This window comes from Natrix helvetica, assembly GCF_964273705.1.
Source record: "Natrix helvetica genome assembly, chromosome: 4".
Lineage (NCBI taxonomy): Eukaryota > Metazoa > Chordata > Lepidosauria > Squamata > Natricidae > Natrix > Natrix helvetica.
In genome coordinates this window covers 165673058-165692097 of record NC_138550.1, presented here as the reverse complement: position 1 = coordinate 165692097, position 19040 = coordinate 165673058, and the positions used below count along the sequence as shown (strand labels likewise).

At 45.2% G+C, this 19040-nt stretch overlaps 1 protein-coding gene across 1 annotated transcript in view; it reads left to right on the top strand.

The window, feature by feature from the left end:
- The window catches only part of KCNK9 (potassium two pore domain channel subfamily K member 9), a gene marked incomplete at its 5' end in the record, with an annotated part of 126847 nt that extends 115651 nt beyond the window's left edge, over positions 1–11196 (top strand). The window contains one exon of the mRNA XM_081951058.1: positions 9729–11196. Coding sequence (XP_081807184.1) covers positions 9729–10567 — 839 coding nt within the window. The 3' untranslated portion in view covers positions 10568–11196. The remainder of the gene's footprint in view (positions 1–9728) is intronic.
- Between the last annotated feature and the right edge of the window lie 7844 nt (positions 11197–19040).

Genomic DNA, 19040 nt, shown 5'->3' with positions numbered 1-19040 from the left:
CCTGGAGCTCGGTTCAATTTGCCTCTTGTGGAAATGTGCCTTGAAGTGTATTCTTAATGAAGTTCTTAATTACATCAGTTCTATTTATGTTGGCTTGGCCACCCAGGCCAACATTTAGATGGAGGCATTTGATAGACAAATATGCATGATGATGTCAAGGCAGATGATCTCATGCCACTTCAAATTGTCTTGTTCTGCAAATGGAATTCCATGAATTCCTAAGGGGAAAGTACTGTCAATTCAACTCTCCATGGAGCCAAAATGCATGGATGGCTTGGTTTTTTTTAAATGAGTTTTTATTTTATTCACATCTCAGATTGATCAAACGCCAATGCATTATTTCAAAGTAGGAGAACATCAAACCTGAAGCAACTAGCAATGTAAAGGAAGAACCAACTGGTTTCTGCAACTACAGTATCCAGTAGTGCAATTACTGTAGTAGTATAACTACGTTGCTGTAGCATCCAGTTTTGGTCACTGCATTATGAAAAAGATGGTGAGACTTTGGAAAGAGTGCAGAGAAGAGCAACTAAGAAGATTAAGGAGACTAAAAGATATAATAATTTGAATTTATTAGCCGCTCCCTTTCCAAGTAGGACTCGGGGCGGCGTACAATGGAGCATATAAAACATAGAAGATGTATCAAAACACATAAACGTACATACATACAAAACACACATACACGGAGGAGGTAACAAATTACATCATTTAGGCAGTTAAAAATCAGCATTAAAATACCCCAATTGTAGGAAACCCAATATGCAGTTAAAAATTTGACATTTAAAAGACAATTTAAAAAACAGTAGGAGGAATAAGAGAGATTACGATTGCGATTGAGCCAGGCCAGATAATTGAAAGAGGTGGGTCTTCAGCTGTACACGGAAGGAGCGGAGATCGGAAGTAATCCTGATGTCACGGGGGAGGTCATTCCACAGGGCTGGGCCCATCACAGAGAAGGCTCTGCTCCTGGGTGTCGCCCCCCGGCACTGTTTGGCGGACGGCACCCGGAGAAGTCCCTCTCTGTGTGAGCGAATTGGTCGTAGGGATGTGTGGGGCAGGATGCGATCCTGCATGTAACTAGGCCCTGTGCCATGAAGCGCTTTAAAGATCATAATCAAAACCTTGAAACGCACTCGGTAGACCACAGGAAGCCAGTGCAGCTCGCGCAGGAGAGGTGTTACAGGGGAGTATCTAGTCCTCCCCATAATCACCCGCGCGGCCGCGTTCTGGACCAACTGTAGTCTCCGAGTGCATCTCAAGGGAAGCCCCATGTAGAGAGCATTGCAGTAATCCAGGCGAGACGTCACTAGCGCATGGGTGACTGTGCGTAGGGCATCCCGGTCCAATAAGGGGCGCAATTGGCGCATCAGGCGGACCTGATGGAACGCCCCCCTTGCCACGGCTGTTACATGGTCATCCATGGACAGCCGGGCATCTAGGAGGACGCCCAAATTGCGCACCTGTTCCATGGGGGCTAGTTGGACGCCCCCGATGGCCAGAGATGGAAGCACCTGGTTGAACCGGGAGGCCGGAAGCCACAGCCACTCCGTCTTGGAAGGGTTGAGTTTTAGTCGGTTGCCATCCATCCAGACCCGTACGGCCTCCAGACACCGGGACATCATTTCGACGGCCTCATTGGGGTGGTTCGGGGTGGAAATGTATAGCTGAGTATCATCAGCATACAGATGATATCCCACCCCAAAACCACGGATGATCTCGCCCAGCGGTTTCATATATGTGTTGAACAGGAGAGGCGAGAGCACCGATCCCTGTGGCACTCCACATGTGAGTGGCCTCCGGGTCGAACTCTGCTCCCCTGCCAACACACGTTGCGTCCGATCAGAGAGGTAGGAGCCAAACCACCGTAAAACAGTGCCCCTGACTCCCAGCCCCTCTAGCCGGTGCAACAGGATACCATGGTCGATGGTATCGAACGCCGCCGAGAGATCTAACAGGACCAGGATAGAGGAACAACCCCTATCTCTGGCCCTCCAGAGATCATCAACCAATGCGACCAAGGCCGTCTCCGTGCTGTGCCCGGGTCGGAAGCCGGACTGGCGCGGGTCTAGATAATCATTTTCCTCCAGGTGACGTGGGAACTGCTGTGCCACCACACTCTCTACAACCTTCGCTAAAAAAGGGAGGTTGGAGACTGGACGATAATTGACTAGGTCCGTTGGGTCCAGGGAAGGCTTCTTGAGCAGGGGCCTCACCACCGCCTCTTTCAAGGCGGCCGGTAGAGACCCCTCACCCAACGAGGCGTTCACCAGGCCCAGGAGCCAGTCGCGCGTAACCTCCCAGGATGCCAGTACAAGCCAGGAGGGACACGGGTCCAATAAACATGTGGTGGGTCGCAGACGTCCACGCAACCTGTCCAAATCCTCGATGGCAACCGAGTCAAACTCCTCCCAAAGCGGTCCCTCAAGACTCGCCATGGGCGTCTCTACTGAACCACTGAAAGGGGCCCATCCCATCCGGATTTGAGCGACTTTGTCCTGTAGATATTTCCCAAACTCCTCTGCTCTGCCCTGTAATGGGGCTTCCCGTGGTCTCTCAAACAAGAGGGAGCGGGTCACCCGAAACAGGGCGGCAGGGCAGTTATCTGCAGACGCAATAAGAGCGGCACAATGTTGACGTTTGGCCGCTCTTAATGCCACGAGGTACGTCTTCAAATAGGCTCGTGCCTGTGCTCGGTCAAATTCGGAACGGGAGGATCTCCAACGACTCTCTAGGGGTCTCTTGTGGCGTTTCATCACCCTTAGCTCCTCGGTAAACCAAGGTGCCAGGGTGGTTCGTCGCCGCAGGAGAGGCCGCAAAGGCGCCACCCGGTCTAGGGCCCCGGTAGTCGCACTATTCCATGCGTCTACCAGGTCCTCCACTCGGGGGCGGGTCAGGTCCACAGGAGGTGGCCCAAGTTCCGTCTGGAACCTGTCTGGTTCCATCAGGCGCTTGGGGCGGAACCATCTAATACCTTCCAGTTCCGCCTCCTCGCGGCGGGGGGTAGCACCAGGGAAGTCCAGCCGGAGAAGTGAGTGATCCGACCATGACAGGGGAATAATGTCTAGATCCCCTATTCCCAGATCACTCATCCACTGGCCAGAGACGAAAACAAGGTCCAGGGTGTGGCCTCCCTCGTGAGTAGGGCCCTGAATTAACTGGGTCAGGTCCATGGCTGTCATGGAAGCCATGAACTCCCGCACCCCCTCAGACGCTTCTCCCATCGACGGCAGATTGAAATCCCCCATCACTAAAAGTTTGGGGGTCTCAACCGCCACCGATGAGATCAGCTCAAGGAGTTTGGGCAGGGCCGCTGAGGTATAGCGAGGAGCCAGGTATACTATCAGCAGGCCCAACTGCCTCCCTGGGCCCCATCTCACGACGAGGGACTCACACCCGGATGTCTGCGGCACGGTGAACTCTCTCGGCTCTAAGTCTTCCCGGATAATCACTGCTACCCCGCCGCCCCTTCCCTGGGCCCGAGGCTGGTGAAATGCTCGATAACCTGGCGGGCACATTTCCACAAGGGGTAGACCTCCCTCGTGGCCCAACCAGGTCTCGGTTATTCCGGCGAGGTCCGGCTCCCCCTCCAAAATTAGATCGTGGATGAGGGGGGCCTTATTGACAACGGACCTCGCATTGCATAACAGCAGTCTCAGGCCTTGGGTCTGTAGATCCTGACCACCTAGTATGAAGATTGGGTATGGCTAGTCTAGAGAAAAGAAGGGCTAGGGGTGATATGATAGCAGTGTTCCAATATTTGAGGCAGTCCCACAAAGAAGAGGGGGGTCAACCTATTTTCCAAAGCACCAGAAGGCAAAACAAGAAACAATTGAAACTAATCAAGGAGAGAATCAACCTAGAACTAAGAATCAATGTGAGAATCAACAGTGAGAACAATTAACCAGTGGAAGGGCTTGCCTTCAGAAGTTGGGGTTCTCCATCGCTGGAGGCTTTTAAGAAGAGATTGGTCCACCATTTGTTCTGAAATGCTGTGAGGTCTCCTGCCTGAGCAGGGAGTTGGACTAGAAGACCTCCAAGGTCCCCTCCAACTGCTTTATTCTGTATTCCACTGCTAAAAACTGTGAAGTCCTTGGTCCTCTCTGAGCTTGTTTGTTTTCTTGTAGACATTTCATTACCTAACTAGATAATATCATCAGTGCATCATTACTTAGTTGAGTAATGAAACAACCCAGCTCAGAGAGCACCAAGGGCTCCACAGTTAATCTCTGAGCTACAAATATTTTCCCCTACTGCTAAAACTCCAGCATCGTTTTTAGTGGTTGTCTAGCTGGAGTTGGCTGATTGATCAACTGTTTCATGTTAGGCTTTTCTGTTGCTCCAAATGTTGATTGATTCTGAACATGTGTCTATCAGAGGTGGTATTCAGCCGGTTTGCACTGGTTTGTCTGAACTGGTAGCGGAAATCCCAGATGGGTCTGGGTCCTCCCACCCGCCCCGGTTCTATGCTGTCTTATTAAGGCACATTTTTTAAAATAAATTTTTATTTTATTTTAAATTTTCGAAACAAACACAACACAAAGAATCTTCCTTCTTTAGAATAGGAAAGAAAGAGAAAATCTGTAGGTTGGGACAGTCAAACTTTGTATGCCTACCAGAAGCTGTTTCTTGGATAACTTTTTCAAGGGAGTTCTTTGGTTTGAGTCAAAAATAGATGATTAGGGGACTGGAGGATAAAACACATGAAGAACGGTTGCAGGAACTGGGTATGTTTAGCTTAAGAGAAAGAAGGACTAGGGGAGACATGATAGCAGTCTTCCGATATCTCGGGGGTTGCCACAAAGAAGAGAGACAAACTATTCTCCAAGGCACCTGAGGGTAAAACAAGAAGCAATGGGTGGAAACTAATCAAGGAGAGAAGCAACTTAGAACTGAGGAGAAACTTCCTGACAGTGAGAACAATTAATCAGTGGAACAGAAGTTGCCTCCAGAAGTTGTGAATGCCCCAACACTGGAAGTCTTTAAGAAGATGTTGGATAGCCATCTGTCTGAAACGGTATAGGATTTCCTGCCTAGGCAGGGGGTTGGACTAGAAGGCCTCCAAGGTCCCTTCCAACTCTGCTATTGTATTGTATTGTAATGTAAAATAGTTTTACATTGCATTGACCAAAGCAAATTATACTTGTCCCAAAGGTGCTTTTTCAAGAGCCAACTGGAATTTCTGGTTTTTTTCTGAAGATGTTTCACTTCTCATCCAAGAAGTTTCTTCAGAGCTTATTGGACGAGAAGCCAAATGTCTTCAAAGAAAAACCAGGAAGTCCAGTTAGCTCTTGAAAAAACACTCTTGGGACAACCATGACCTGGATGACTGAGAATCTCCATAGACAAGTCATATTTGGTTATAATTTCTGGGGGTGGGGGGCAGGAATTATGTTGTAAGCTTCCTAGAGTCATTGGACAGAAGATGAGCCGCAAATAAATTTCATAAATAAATAAAACTTGAATTACCATAACTAAGCCTCCACTGGCATGTGGAAACTGCTACCTGGATTATTAGAGAAGAGTAACAAAGGGGGCTGGAGGCTAAAAGATATGATGAATGGTTTCAGAAACTGTGTATCTCTAGTCTAATGAAGAGAAGGATTGGGGTGATAAAATAGTAGCCTTACAATATTTGAAAGGCTGCGCAACCTATTCTCCAAAGCACGTCAGAGGTATCCTTGCAGGATGTAAAGTAAAACAGCCTTTTGCAATTGACTGTTGTTGAGTTTGTCAATGTCAATAGTCTTCAAGTGGTTGACCAGATATTTTGGGATTGCACCCAAGGCAGCTATAACAATTAGTGCCATCTTTGCTACTTCTACTTCTATTTGAAGATCTTTGGACTGTATTTTGTATTATGTGGGGTTTTTTCCCTAACTCTTTCTCTTTTCTTCTGCTGTCTCCAGGTTATTGCCATGTCCACTATTTAGACTTTTATTTCTTCTCAACAATTGTTTAAATCTGGGATGTTATGTGGCATCTTCCTCCTCCTCCTCCTCCTCCTCTTATCCTCTTCCTCCTTCTCCTTCTCCTTCTCCTTCTCCTTCTCCTTCTCCTTCTCCTTCTCCTTCTCCTTCTCCTCCTCCTCCTCCTCCTCCTCCTCCTCCTCCTCCTCCTCCTCCTCCTCCTGCTCTTCCTCCTCCTCCTCCTCCTCCTGCTCTTCCTGCTCCTCCTCCTGCTCCTCCTCCTTCCTTTTCTCCTGCTCCTCCTCTTCCTCCTTCCCCTTCTCTCCCTCCCCTTTCTTCTTCTTCTTCTTCTTCTTCTTCTTCTTCTTCTTCTTCTTCTTCTTCTTCTTCTTCTTCTTCTTCTTCTTCTCCTCCTCCTCCTCCTCCTCCTCCTCCTCCTCCCCTCCCTTCCCCTTCTCTGTCTCTGTCTAACTCCTCTTCTTCCTTCCCTTCCTCCTCCTTCCCTTCCTCCCCCTCCTTCCCTTCCTCCCCCTCCTTCCCTTCCTCTTCCTCCTCTTCCTGCTTCTCCTTCACCTTCTCTCCCTCATCTATCTATCTTTCTTCTTCTTCTTCTTCTTCTTCTTCTTCTTCTTCTTCTTCTTCTTCTTCTTCTTCTTCCTCCTCCTCCTCCTCCTCCTCCTCCTCCTCCTCCTCCTCCTCCTCCTCCTCCTCCTCCTCCAAGGGTTCATTTAGTGACTATTCAAAGTTACAATGTCCCTGAAAAATGTGACGCATGACCATTTTTCACAGTTACAATCTTTGCAGCATAGTCACATGATCAAAACTCAGATGCTTGGCAACTGGTTCATACGTCTGACCATTGCTGTATCCGAAGATCACGTGATCCCCTTTTGTGGCAAGCTTCTCACCAGCAAATTCAATGGGGAAGCCCGATTCACTTAACAATTGGGTTGCTAACTTATCAACTGCAGTGATTCGCTTAATGGCGGTAGCAAGAAAATTCATGGGGTAAAACTTTCTTAACAAATGTTTCACTTAACAATAGAAATGTTGGGTTCATTTGTGGTCATAAGTCGAGAACTACCCATAGTAGTATTTTCCCTCAAGTGTAGCATGTACAATGGAACAGAACAGAAGAGAACAGAAGAGAACAAACTAGGGTACCTGCGAGACCACCTACTGCCACTGGTAGCCTCCCACCGTCCAGTACGATCCCACAGAGTTGGCCTCGTCAGGGTGCCATCGGCCAGACAGTGTCGGCTGGTGACCCCCAGGGGGAGAGTCTTCTCTGTGGGAGTGCCTTCCCTCTGGAATGAGCTGCCCCCGGAGCTTCGCATAATCCCTGACCTGTAGTCCTTCCGACGCGCCCTAAAAAGTTGGCTTTTCCAGCAAGCCGGCCTGGCCTGTTAATTTTAACTTATTTTAAATGTATCGTCTTTTAAATTTGGTTGTTTTTTTTGGATATGTATATAATTTTTTTTAACTTTTGGGATGGGTGTTTTTTTTAATGTTGTACGCTGCTCTGAGTCCTTTTGGAGAAGGGCGGCATATAAATCCAAAATAAACAGTAAACAGTAAACAGAATAATAGAGTTGGAAGCAGTGGTAGGATTCAATTGTTTTTGCTACTGGTTCTGTGGGCATGGCTTTGTAGATGTGGCTTTGTGGGTGTGGCTTTGTGGGCGTGGCAGGGGAAGGTTACTGCAAAATCCCCATTCCTTCCCCTCCCCACTAACCTGCTTCCCAGCTCCATTCTCCTGTTCAAGGCAACAAAATAAGATCAGTTGGGAGGCAGCAGGGGTGGGGCCAGCCTATTTGCTGGTTCTCCGAACTACTCAAAATTTCCGCTACCGGTTCTGGTCAGAACTGGCTGAATACCACCTCTGGTTGGAAGGGACCTTGGAGTTCTTCTAATCCAACCCCCTGCTTAGGCAGGAAACCCTACAACCCTTCCATTTTTTTCAGATCAACTGACTGCCTTTAATAATCCATTTAAGGCCGTTAACCTTGAATTTTATGATTATTAATGAAAGATTATTAACAATAATAATTTACGTTTATATACCCCATGACTCCCAGTGATTCTAATTCTGGATTGCAGGATGAAAAAAAAAACCGATATTCAGCATTTTCCCGATGCGAATCACTTCAGGTAGCCCATGTACGCCAAGTATTCTCTCAAAAAAAATGCTCCATGTAGGAAATTAATCTGGGCAGATTTGATGTGCTTGAAGCCAGCCCCGGGAAACTGTGCATGGAGTAACTGATGATTTGTAAAAAGTGCATTTCCAGGTAATGAGGAATTTTGCTCCTTTGAGGAAAAAGTGTCACTTAGACGGGGGTGGCCCTAAGCAATGAACTGGACAACTTCCTGTGGCCAGGATGGCAGCTATATTTTGGACCGTGATCACCCCCCACCAGTTCTGTGGACTACAATACACATAAATATCTGTTACCCTGTTTTCCCCAAAATAAGACCTCCCTGGATAATAAGTCCAATCGGGCTTTTAGCGTATGTGCTAAAAAAAAGACCTCCCGGAAAATAAGCCCTCCCCAAAAATATTGCAACACAGTAGCAGCCATGAGGTGACCACGCTCGCCGCCTCCTGCACCTCAAAAATAATAAGACCTCCCCGAAAATAAGGACAAGGGCTTATTTCGGGGTTAAAAGAAAATAAAACCCTGTCTTATTTTTGGGGAAACATGGTAGTAGCTGCAATGACATCACCTATACAGGTAGACCTCAACTTAACAGTGGCAACCAGAATTTCATCGCTCAGTGATGCAATCCTAAATTGAAGGTATGCAAGAAGTAAGAGGTCCTTTCTGAGTTTTATTATGCCAAAGGTGATTTTTGCAAAAGGCAACTGGACTTTCTGGTTTTCCTTTGAAGATGTTTCACTTCTCCTCCAAGAAGCTTCTTCAGTTCTTCTTTGGAGGAGAAGCGAAACATTTTTAAAGGAAATACCGAGAAAGTCCAGTTGTCTTTTGCAAAAAAAAGCACCTTTAGGATAACTGTGTTCTGGACGATTTGACATTTTGCTTCCCATCCAAGGAGCTTCTTTAGTTCTTCCTGGAGGAGAAGCGAAAGAGTTTCAAAGAAAACATCGAGAAAGTCCAGTTGCCTTTCGAAGAAAAGCACCTTTGGGACAACCATGAGCTGGACAATTTGACATTTTTCTTCCCATCCAAGAAGCTTCTTTAGTTCTTCAGAACAGAAGAAGCTTCTTGGATGAGAAGCAAAATGTTTTCAAAGGGAAAAACCCAAGAAAGTCCAGTTGCCTTTTGGAGAGAAAAAAACCAACACCTTTGGAATAAGGGAGTAAACTCTTTCATTTACAATACGATACAATACAATAGTAGAGTTGGAAGGGACCCTGGAGGTCTTCTAGTCCAACCCCCTGCCTAGGCAGGAAACCCTATACCATTTCAGACAAATGGCTATCCAACATCTTCTTAAAGACTTCCAGTGTTGGGGCATTCACAACTTCTGGAGGCAAGTTATTCCACTGATTAATTGTTCTAATTGTCAGGAAATTTCTCCTCAATTCTAAGTTGCTTCTCTCCTTGATTAGTTTCCACCCATTGCTTCTTGTTCTACCCTCAGGTGCCTTGGAGAATAGTTTGACTCCCTCTTCATTGTGGCAACCCCTGAGACATTGGAACACTTCTTTCCCACCCAACAAAGAGCCCCAGACATTCCGTACTTTCCTCATATCTCAAGGGCCCTAGTCATCCTCATCCTTCTGGCCCACCCCTTGATTGCAATTATCCCTGTCCCTCTGTTCCATCACTTATCTGTGTTGTCCTTTTGCTTCTCCAGGTTATGGACACGCCGCCCCTGGGACGAATGCTGGGAAGGCCTTCTGCATGTGCTACGCTGCCTTGGGCATCCCACTCACCCTTGTTATGTTCCAGAGCCTTGGCGAACGCATGAACACATTTGTCAAGTACCTCTTGCAACGGATGAAAAAGTGTTGCCGTATGAGGACCACCGACGTCTCCATGGAGAACATGGTGGCCGTCGGCTTCTTCTCTTGCATCGGCACCCTCTGCATCGGAGCAGCTGCCTTCTCTCATTGCGAAGAGTGGACTTTCTTCCAGGCCTTCTACTACTGTTTCATCACATTGACTACAATCGGGTTCGGGGACTACGTGGCCCTTCAGACGAAAGGAGCCCTTCAGAGGAAGCCGCTCTACGTGGCCTTTAGCTTTATGTACATCCTGGTGGGGTTAACTGTCATCGGAGCCTTTCTCAACCTGGTGGTTCTCAGGTTGTTCATGAACATCGAGGAAGAGAGGCGGGAGGCCGAGGAGAGGGCCTCCCTGGCGGGAAACCGGAGCAGCATGGTGGTCCACATTCAAGAAGACTCTCAACATGGCCGCCCACGGTACAAGGCCGAGGTGACGGATCTTCAGTCCGATTGTACCTGCATGTGTTACAGGTCCCACGAATACACCAGCCGGGTGGTTTCCCACCAAAATTCCTTCAGCTCCAAGCTGAACCTCCAATACTTTCACTCCATCTCCTACAAGATCGAGGAGATCTCACCAAGCACATTAAAAAACAGCCTCTTTCCCTCCCCCATCAGTTCAATCTCCCCTGGATTGCACAGCTTTACGGACCATCACAGGTTGATGAGACGACGCAAATCTATCTGAAAGGCATTTCCTTTGCAGGGTTTTGTGGGGGGCGGGCGGACGGGTGACGTTTGTTTCCTAAGATTATTATTTTCTAAAACAAAAACAATTCCTCGAGTGAACCAGAGTGAGGCTAGCCTAAATTCAAGACAGAGAGAGAGGGAGAGAAAACGACATATTCAAGGGAAGGAGAGCACTCCTCTGGACTCAGCTCTGGCGCACGAAGCATGGACAGACTTTCTTTTTCCAGCAAAAATTAATGCCTTACAATTAACCTTCCCTCCGCGGTCCGGGATTTTGAGGTGATGGGAAGTGGGTATTTCAATTCCAAAGTTACGCACCTGTGAGCTTTGTCGTGCCCTTTGGCACACTTGACCTAAAAAAAACAAACAAGAAAAAAACCCCAAAACCTCTTTCTTCTCCTTCACAAGCAGGTCGTGATGTGTGTGAGCTGGGGGCTGTGTATGTGAGTCTTGAGTGTGTGGGTACGGGTGCACGCGCACAATTCCACTGCTAGTGCCATGCCTCTAACAAACGGTATCTCTATCGAAGCATCAGGTATTATATCGATTTGATTTTCTATCTCTTCTTCCTTTGGAGAAATTGTTTTACTTTTTCCAGGCCTGCTTTCTTGGATCCCAAAGGGGAAATAAAAACGGAGGCGGTAAGAAAGAGCCGCAATTTTCTCGATTTCTTTCTATTCTTTCTTTTTCTTTTTGCTGAATCAAGCATGCACCATAAATGGTCCATATACCGAGCGAACCATTGTCAGTTCTCTCTCTTTCTGTTTTTTTAAAATGCTAGAAGTGTATTAGATCGCGTTCACTTTTTTTATTTTTTATTTTACAAAAAATTCTTCTTTAAGAACAAGGCAGGAAAAGGAAGGTTACTTTTTTTTGCTTGCCGGGTCAAATCCTTATGGAAAATATATAAATATATACATATATATATTTGGGGGAAAAAAAAATACAAGCATGCATTTTGTAAAAACGGATATGCATTATGAACATAAGGGAGGAAAACAATGATGGAAGCACTGCTCGAATGGAAGCAAAGTATGGATTTTTAAAATGATTTTTCTTTTCACTTTCTGTTGATATATCCAATATCCACCAGGCTTCGTACAGCTCTCGGTGTGAAACGGTCAGAATGAATGAGTGTTTGTTTGTTTATTTATTGGAAGGGGTGGGTGTGTCTTATTTATTTTGCCTTTGTGTTACAAACGTTGGGTTTCGGTGTTAACTTTCCTTGGTGCGAATGTCCTAAGTGTGCCCGACAGGGTGTTTTTGTGTGATTGTCGGTGAACTAGCTGTACCTACGTGCACAGGAATTCTACCTGGGAATGCTTGAACAAGACTGGCACATGGAAGTGGATGAATATTTTTTTATTTCCTCGCAAAAGAAGACAGGGTATCCCTTGTTTTTAATAAGAATACAAACTGATATTAATACTAATACTAGTAGGGAAAAAATGCTACTTGGTCTCAGGAAGGATTTCCCAATGCTTTGTGCTTTGACTTGCTGAAGATATGTATGTAGGCCAAGTTTCCTTCCTTCCTTCCTTCCTCCCTCCCTCCCTCCCTCCCTCCCTCCTTCCTCCCTCCCTCCCTCCTATTGGAAGAAATATCCATCTGGTTCAGTTCCAAGCAGGGAGAAAGGCACTGGAGATAAAAGGGAGGCCGGAGGCTGATTGGAAAGAGGGTTTAATGGTGAAGCGTAACCACCAAGCACATGGTTCTGGGCAGCTGACCACACAGAGTTGAGCGTGAGGGGTATTTATACTTTTTTCGTTGAGTTTTGAACTTGAGCTTCCTGTTCCTGTGTAAGAACATGTATTCTATTGGCTGTGGTAGGGATCATAGCTGGCTCTGCAGGTTGTCTGAGACAAGCTTGGTTGAAGTTTGGCTGATGCAATGAAGGGGCTCGTTGGGAAATACCTGTTGTGGCTGAGGGCTAACTCTATCTTTGTTCAGACTCTGCTGCAGGGAATTTGCTTATGAATAGAGCTAGTTGATATCTGCTGAGGTTTATTAAGAAAGGTGGGAGCTGCTTGCCAAGAACATGTTTCTCCATTTCTCATCCAGGGAAATATAATATTATGCCTTTTTAATATTACTCAAAATATTTCATTCTTCTAGGAGAGGGAGGTGTCTTTCCTCCCTCCTCCTAGTCATCTTCCTTCCTTCCTTCCTCTCTCCCTTCCTTCCTCTCTCCCTTCCTTCCTTTCTCTCTCTCTTCCTTCCATCCTTTCCTTCCTTCCTTCCTCTCTCCCTTCCTTCCTTCCTCTCTCCCTTCCATCCTTTCCTTCCCTCCTTCCCTCCTCCTATCCATCTTCTTCCCTCCCTCCCTTCTTCTCTCTTCCTATTCACATTCCTCCTTCCCTCCTCCTATTCATCTTCCTTCCTTCCTTCCTTCCTTCCTTCCTTCCTTCCTTCCTTCCTTCCTTCCTTCCTCTCTCCCTTCCTTTCCTTCCCTCCCTCCATCCTCCTATCCATCTTCTTCCCTCCCTCCTTCCTTCTCCCCTCGTATTCACATTCCTCCCTCCCCCTCCTCCTATTCATCTTCCTTCCTTCCTTCCTCTCTCCTCCTATCCATCTTCTTTCCTTCTTTCCCTCCTTCCCTGGCTCAGTTAATATAGGCAATTGCCAGAACGATTCTGCTTCCAACGACTGATTTTACATGGAGCTGCTTTAGCTAGATGAGCATAATGCCAGACTCTCCTTAGAATTCCCTTCACAAAAATATACCTCTGAGGAGACTTTGTCGTGATCCAAAGATCCCCAACCCAAGAAGATTGTCAGGGAGGGCACAGTGAGAAACAAATGAACGTAGAAAGGAGAAACGTGAGTGAGTCCTAAATACACAACCCACAAGATGAAGCTTCCCCCCCTGGGTCTCTGCAGGAATCCCTGTTCTTGTTTAGGTGGGTAATTCAGTATGTCTGGACTGGATCACTCAACCGATGCAGCCATAAACTAGTTTAAGAGGGATTTCTCTATGGTAGCTCCTCATAAATCATACTTCTGGGTGCACTAAGTGCTAATTAGTCTCCCTGAGGCCTGCTCACCTAAATACCTATGAATCAGGTTGTGCTGACCAGAATAAATGCATCTATCAAATTGAATGCTGTAGAATAGGGGTGTCAAACTCGATTTCATTGAGGGCCACATCAGGGTTGTGTTTGACCTGGGGGGTCCTCTGGGCATGGCCAGCTTGACATCACTCATGTCAGGGGCACCTGTGGTCATCCGAGTGCTCTGTTAGCGAAAATGGGCTCCCGAGCTCCGTTTTCAGCTGCGACAGCCTCTTGCAGCCGTCTGCCAGTGAAAACGGAGCTTGCGAGGGCCACACGCAGCCCTCCGGAGCCCTGTTTTTGCTGGCAGAGGCACCATGGGCCAATCCTTCACTGTTTCCAGGGCGGTCCCATGGGCCAGATCTGAGCGTTTGACACCCCTGGTGTAGAAATTTAACAGACACGTGAGAGAGAGTAGGTCTTACTTGTAGATATTTGGAAAATAAGTCCTGGTTCACATTAGACTACCTTGTGATCCTCAGGTTCTCTGTTCACACAGTCGCCTTGTTCCACAACTACACGCAGAGCAGCATGTAATGAGGATATTACTAGCTAAGCTTCCTCTTCCTTCTTATGTACAAGCAACTGATTGGAAAAATCTCAGCAAGAAACATTTCCCTACAGAGATTAGGTTTTTAAAGGGAGGGGATCTTTTGACACCCCCCTCAAAAAAAGCTTCTCAAATTTCATCTAGAAATGTGTTTCCTTCTGAAGATCTTCCTTAGTCTGAAGAAGTCCAGCATTGCTGTTAGAATAGAATAGAATAGAATAGAGCTGGAAGGGACCTTGGAGGACTTCTAGTCCAGCCCCCTACTCAAGCAGGAGAACCTATACCCATGATGGCGAACCTATGGCATGTGTACCACAGGTGGCATGCGGAGCCATTTGTCAGGGTAGCTCGTACGGTTGTTTTTTCCCCTCTGAAGCCTTCAGGGAAGCCTCCTGAACACCCTGAAGGCTCCGGAGGGCTAAAACCGGCCCTACGGACAAACTGGAAGTCACTTCCAGGTTGCTCGTACGGTAGTTTTTTGCCCTCCTGAGCCTTCAGGGAAGCCTCCTGAAGGCCCCTGAAGGCTCCGGAGGGCTCAAACCAGCCCTACGAAGAAACTGGAAGTCCATTCCTGAACTTCCAGTTTGCCCATTGTTTTTCGCACTCCGGAGGCTTCAGGGAAGCTCCTGAAACCTCTGGGTGGGGCAGAGAAGGCTGTTTTCGCCCTCCCCAAGCTCCTATAAAGCCTCTGGAGCCTGAGGAGGGCGAAAAAAGCATGCCAAAAATGGGGAGGAGCACTGGTTGTTCGCGCATGCACTCTGTGGTCATGCGCATAGCATTATGGGTGTGGCACGCCTGCGCACGACACCCTCGCTATGCTCCCCCCGCTTTTGGCATGCGACCCAAAAAATGTTCGCCATCACTGATGTATACCACTTTAGACAAGTGACTGTCCATTCCCTTCTTAAAAACAGTCAGTGATGGAGCATTCACAACTTCTGGAGGCAAGTTCACTGACTTTGACTATGCAAAGCATTTATTTTGCTATTCCATTACTCTGTGCTTTTTATTTGTATTTCCGAATTATGCTTCTCCACCTCTGCTGTTGTGCTGTTCTCTATCATAAATTGAAGGTTGCCTTTTCCAGAATCTAATCCCGTAGTTTTGATTATCCACTTATTTTGGAGGCAGGGCAGGTGAGAGCAAGAATATGGTTTATAAAATTAAACAAGAGATTATTGAAGACAATGGTAGCATTTTCCACTACAGCGAGTGCTCGACTTACGGCCACAATTGAGCCCAAAATTGTTGTTGCTAAGCGAGACAGTGGCTCAGTGAACTTTGTCCCACTTTACGACTTTTCTTGTCACAGTTCTTAAGTTGAATGACTGCAGGTCTTAAGTTAGTCACAGGGTTGTTAAGGGAATATGGCTTCTCCGTTGATTTTGCTTGTCAGAAGGTCACAAAAAGGGATCACACGGTCCCAGAATATTGCAACCGTCATAAATATGAGTTGCCAGTTACCAAGGGTCTGAGTTTTGGTCACATGACTGAGGGGATACTGCCATGGTCATAAGTGTGAAAAACAATCCTTTTTTAGTGCCATTGTTACTTTAGATGGTCACTAAATTAACTGTTATAAGTCGAGGACTGTCTGTAGTGCGAAAAGAGAGGGCCATAGAACAATGATAAAAGATAAAAGAGAAGAATGATAAAAGATATAGTAGAAACCTGAAATTTACAATAGATTTTTCTTTTACAATACAATAGCAGAGTTGGAAGGGACGTTGGAGGTCTTCTAGTCCAACCCCCTGCCTAGGCAGGAAACCCTATATCGTTTCAGACAAATGGCTATCCAACATCTTCTTAAAGACTTCCAGTGTTGGGGCATTCACAACTTCTAGAGGCAAAATTTTCCACTGATTAATTGTTCTAACTGTCAGGAAATTTCTCCTCAGTTCTAAGTTGCTTCTCTCCTTGATTAATTTCCACCCATTGCTTCCTGTTCTACCCTCAGGTGCCTTGGAGAATAGTTTGACTCCCTCTTCATTGTGGCAGCCCCTGAGATATTGGAACACTGCCATCATGTCTCTTTTATTGTGTTTATATTAATATCCGAATAAAGACATTAAACATTTTCACAATGGCAAGCCATTTAGAAAGAGATAACAGAATACAGAATAATAAGAGTTGGAAGGGACCTCGAAGGTCTTCTAGTCCATCCCCCTGCTCAGGGAGGAAACCTATACCATTTCAGACAAATAGTTGTCCAATCTCTTCTTAAAAACTTCCAGTGTTGGAGCATTCACAACTTCTGGAGATGCTGGAATACACGTCTTCCAGTAATATTATGGACTTTAAAAATGTATATTTTAATACTGCTTTGATGTTCAAGGCACCTTGGAAACATCAATCAACACATTGCTGATTTCAGCAAGGTATAACACAGCTTCATTTTAGGATGATGAAGAACAGAAATCACTTTTTTTGGCAGCATCATTTTTTTAAAAAACCCATAACCTTGAAAATTAGAGGAGCTAAAACTTCATGAGATTTTGAGTGGTGCATAAAATTAATTAATGATTGAGTGTGCCATGGGATTCCTTTTGTTATTTACTTTTATGATTTGTTCACTAAATTAAAGTAAAAAAAAGTTCTTCCAATTCTCTGAGTGGGATTTGCAAATAATTAAAGTGCAATTAAAGCATACAATACAATGGAATTTCTATTGCAGGGTGGCAGCGGATATGCTAAATTGATTATTGAAGCTGATGCCTCAAATTTGATTAGAAATATTGCTCCGTCTCCAAAGAGTTGATTATAGCAATCAGAGAAAATGATTTACAGCACATCCGAAGGAACAAAGCAAACATCAGAATACGGAAAAAACTAAACTTTGATGATAACAAATGAGGCTTCTGTAATTCTTTGGCAAACCATATTAACCTGTTGAACAGTACTCCTTATTAGCACTGATGATGTTACTTAGTTAGGGTAATACAATGTCTGCAAGAAAACGAGAAAGCTCAGAGAGCACCAAGCCCCCCTCAGATAGAGGATAGATAGATAGATAGATAGATAGATAGATAGATAGATAGATAGATAGATAGATAGATAGATAGATGGATATAGAGAGAGATGGATGATGGAAGATAGATAGATAGATAGATAGATAGATAGATAGATAGATAGAGAGATAGATAGATAGAGAGATAGAGAGAGAGAGATGGATGATGGAAGATAGATAGATAGATAGATAGATAGATAGATAGATAGATGATAGATAGATAGATAGATAGATGAAATGATAGATAGATAGATAGATAGATGATAGATAGATAGATAGATAGATAGATAGATAGATAGATGATAGATGATAGATGATAGATAGATAGATAGATAGATGATAGATAGATAGATAGATAGATAGATAGATAGATAGATAGATAGATAGATAGATAGATAGATAGATATAGAGAGAGATGGATGATGGAAGATAGATAGCTAGAGAGAGATAGAGAGAGCGATGGATGATGGAAGATAGATAGATAGATAGATAGATAGATAGATAGATAGATAGATGATAGATAGATAGATAGATAGATAGATAGATAGATAGATAGATAGATGATTGGTAGATAGACAGACAGACAGACATATAGATGATAGATACATGGATGATGGATGGATGGATGATGGATGATAGATGATAGATACATGGATGGATGCATGGATGGATGATAAATGATAGATAGATATGGATGATTGATTGATTGATTGATAGATAGATAGATAGATAGATAGATAGATAGATAGATGATGGATGGTAGATAGATAGATAGATAGATAGATAGATAGATAGATAGATAGATAGATAGATAGACAGATGATAGATACATGGATGGATGGATGGATGGATGGATGGATGGATGGATGGATGATAGATGATAGATAGATGGATGATGGATGATGGATGATAGATAGATAGATAGATAGATAGATAGATAGATAGATAGATACATACATACATACATACATACATACATACATACTGTAGATAGATGATCTTGAAGGGGCCACAGCAGAAAAGGCCCTTTTTCTGGACCACATGAGAATTCCTTGACTGACAGGGTCCATGCCGTATCTACTCTGCTGGCTCAAGCCAGTTCCAGTGGGCAAGAGAGTTACACTACCATGTGAATTTGGCCACCCCATTCAGCCATGATACGATTACTTGGGTTTGAGCTGATTAGCTCATCCAGTTGACAAATCGTATGGAACCCGTGTGTGTGTGGTGGTTTCAAACCTAGCCCCCGTCTATTCCACGCTGGCTTTCAGTGGTTTTGGGAAAAATACCCATCAAATTTATTTCTCAGTTCATCTCTCATTCAGGTCCCCCCCCCCCCCGCTCCTCCCTCCTCCTCTTTGGCTGGTGATAAATGGGTATTCTGATTAACAAGATCTAATCCCAGGGCATTCTGTTTTTACTTAATTGCCTTGTCAACCTTTTCCTACCTCGGAGGCCCAAACCTATATGTCAACACCTACATACTGTGGGGGTTCTTTATAAAAAAAAATTAAAGAAAAGAGAATCCAAAGAAAGATGAACGGTGCAGTCCCCTCAGTAATTAACATTCAGCATTGCAATCCCTCGCCTGTCTCAGCTCTGTTTGAGGAAGCAGAATTCGTTCAAGGAGTCAGATGGGATTTAGCACTGCTGCTTTTTCTGACTGGATTGAATGGTTACGGTAACTAAAAATAAACGCTGAGATGTATTCCACCACCACCCTCTCCTTCCTGCACCTCTGTTCCTGCTCATCTACAGGCTTGGACAAATGTGGCTGGAGAACCGGTGGTTGGAATATGTCTATCAAAATCTCAATGTTGTAGCTATGGAGAGGTCAAAGTTCCAATATCTCAGGGGTTGCCAC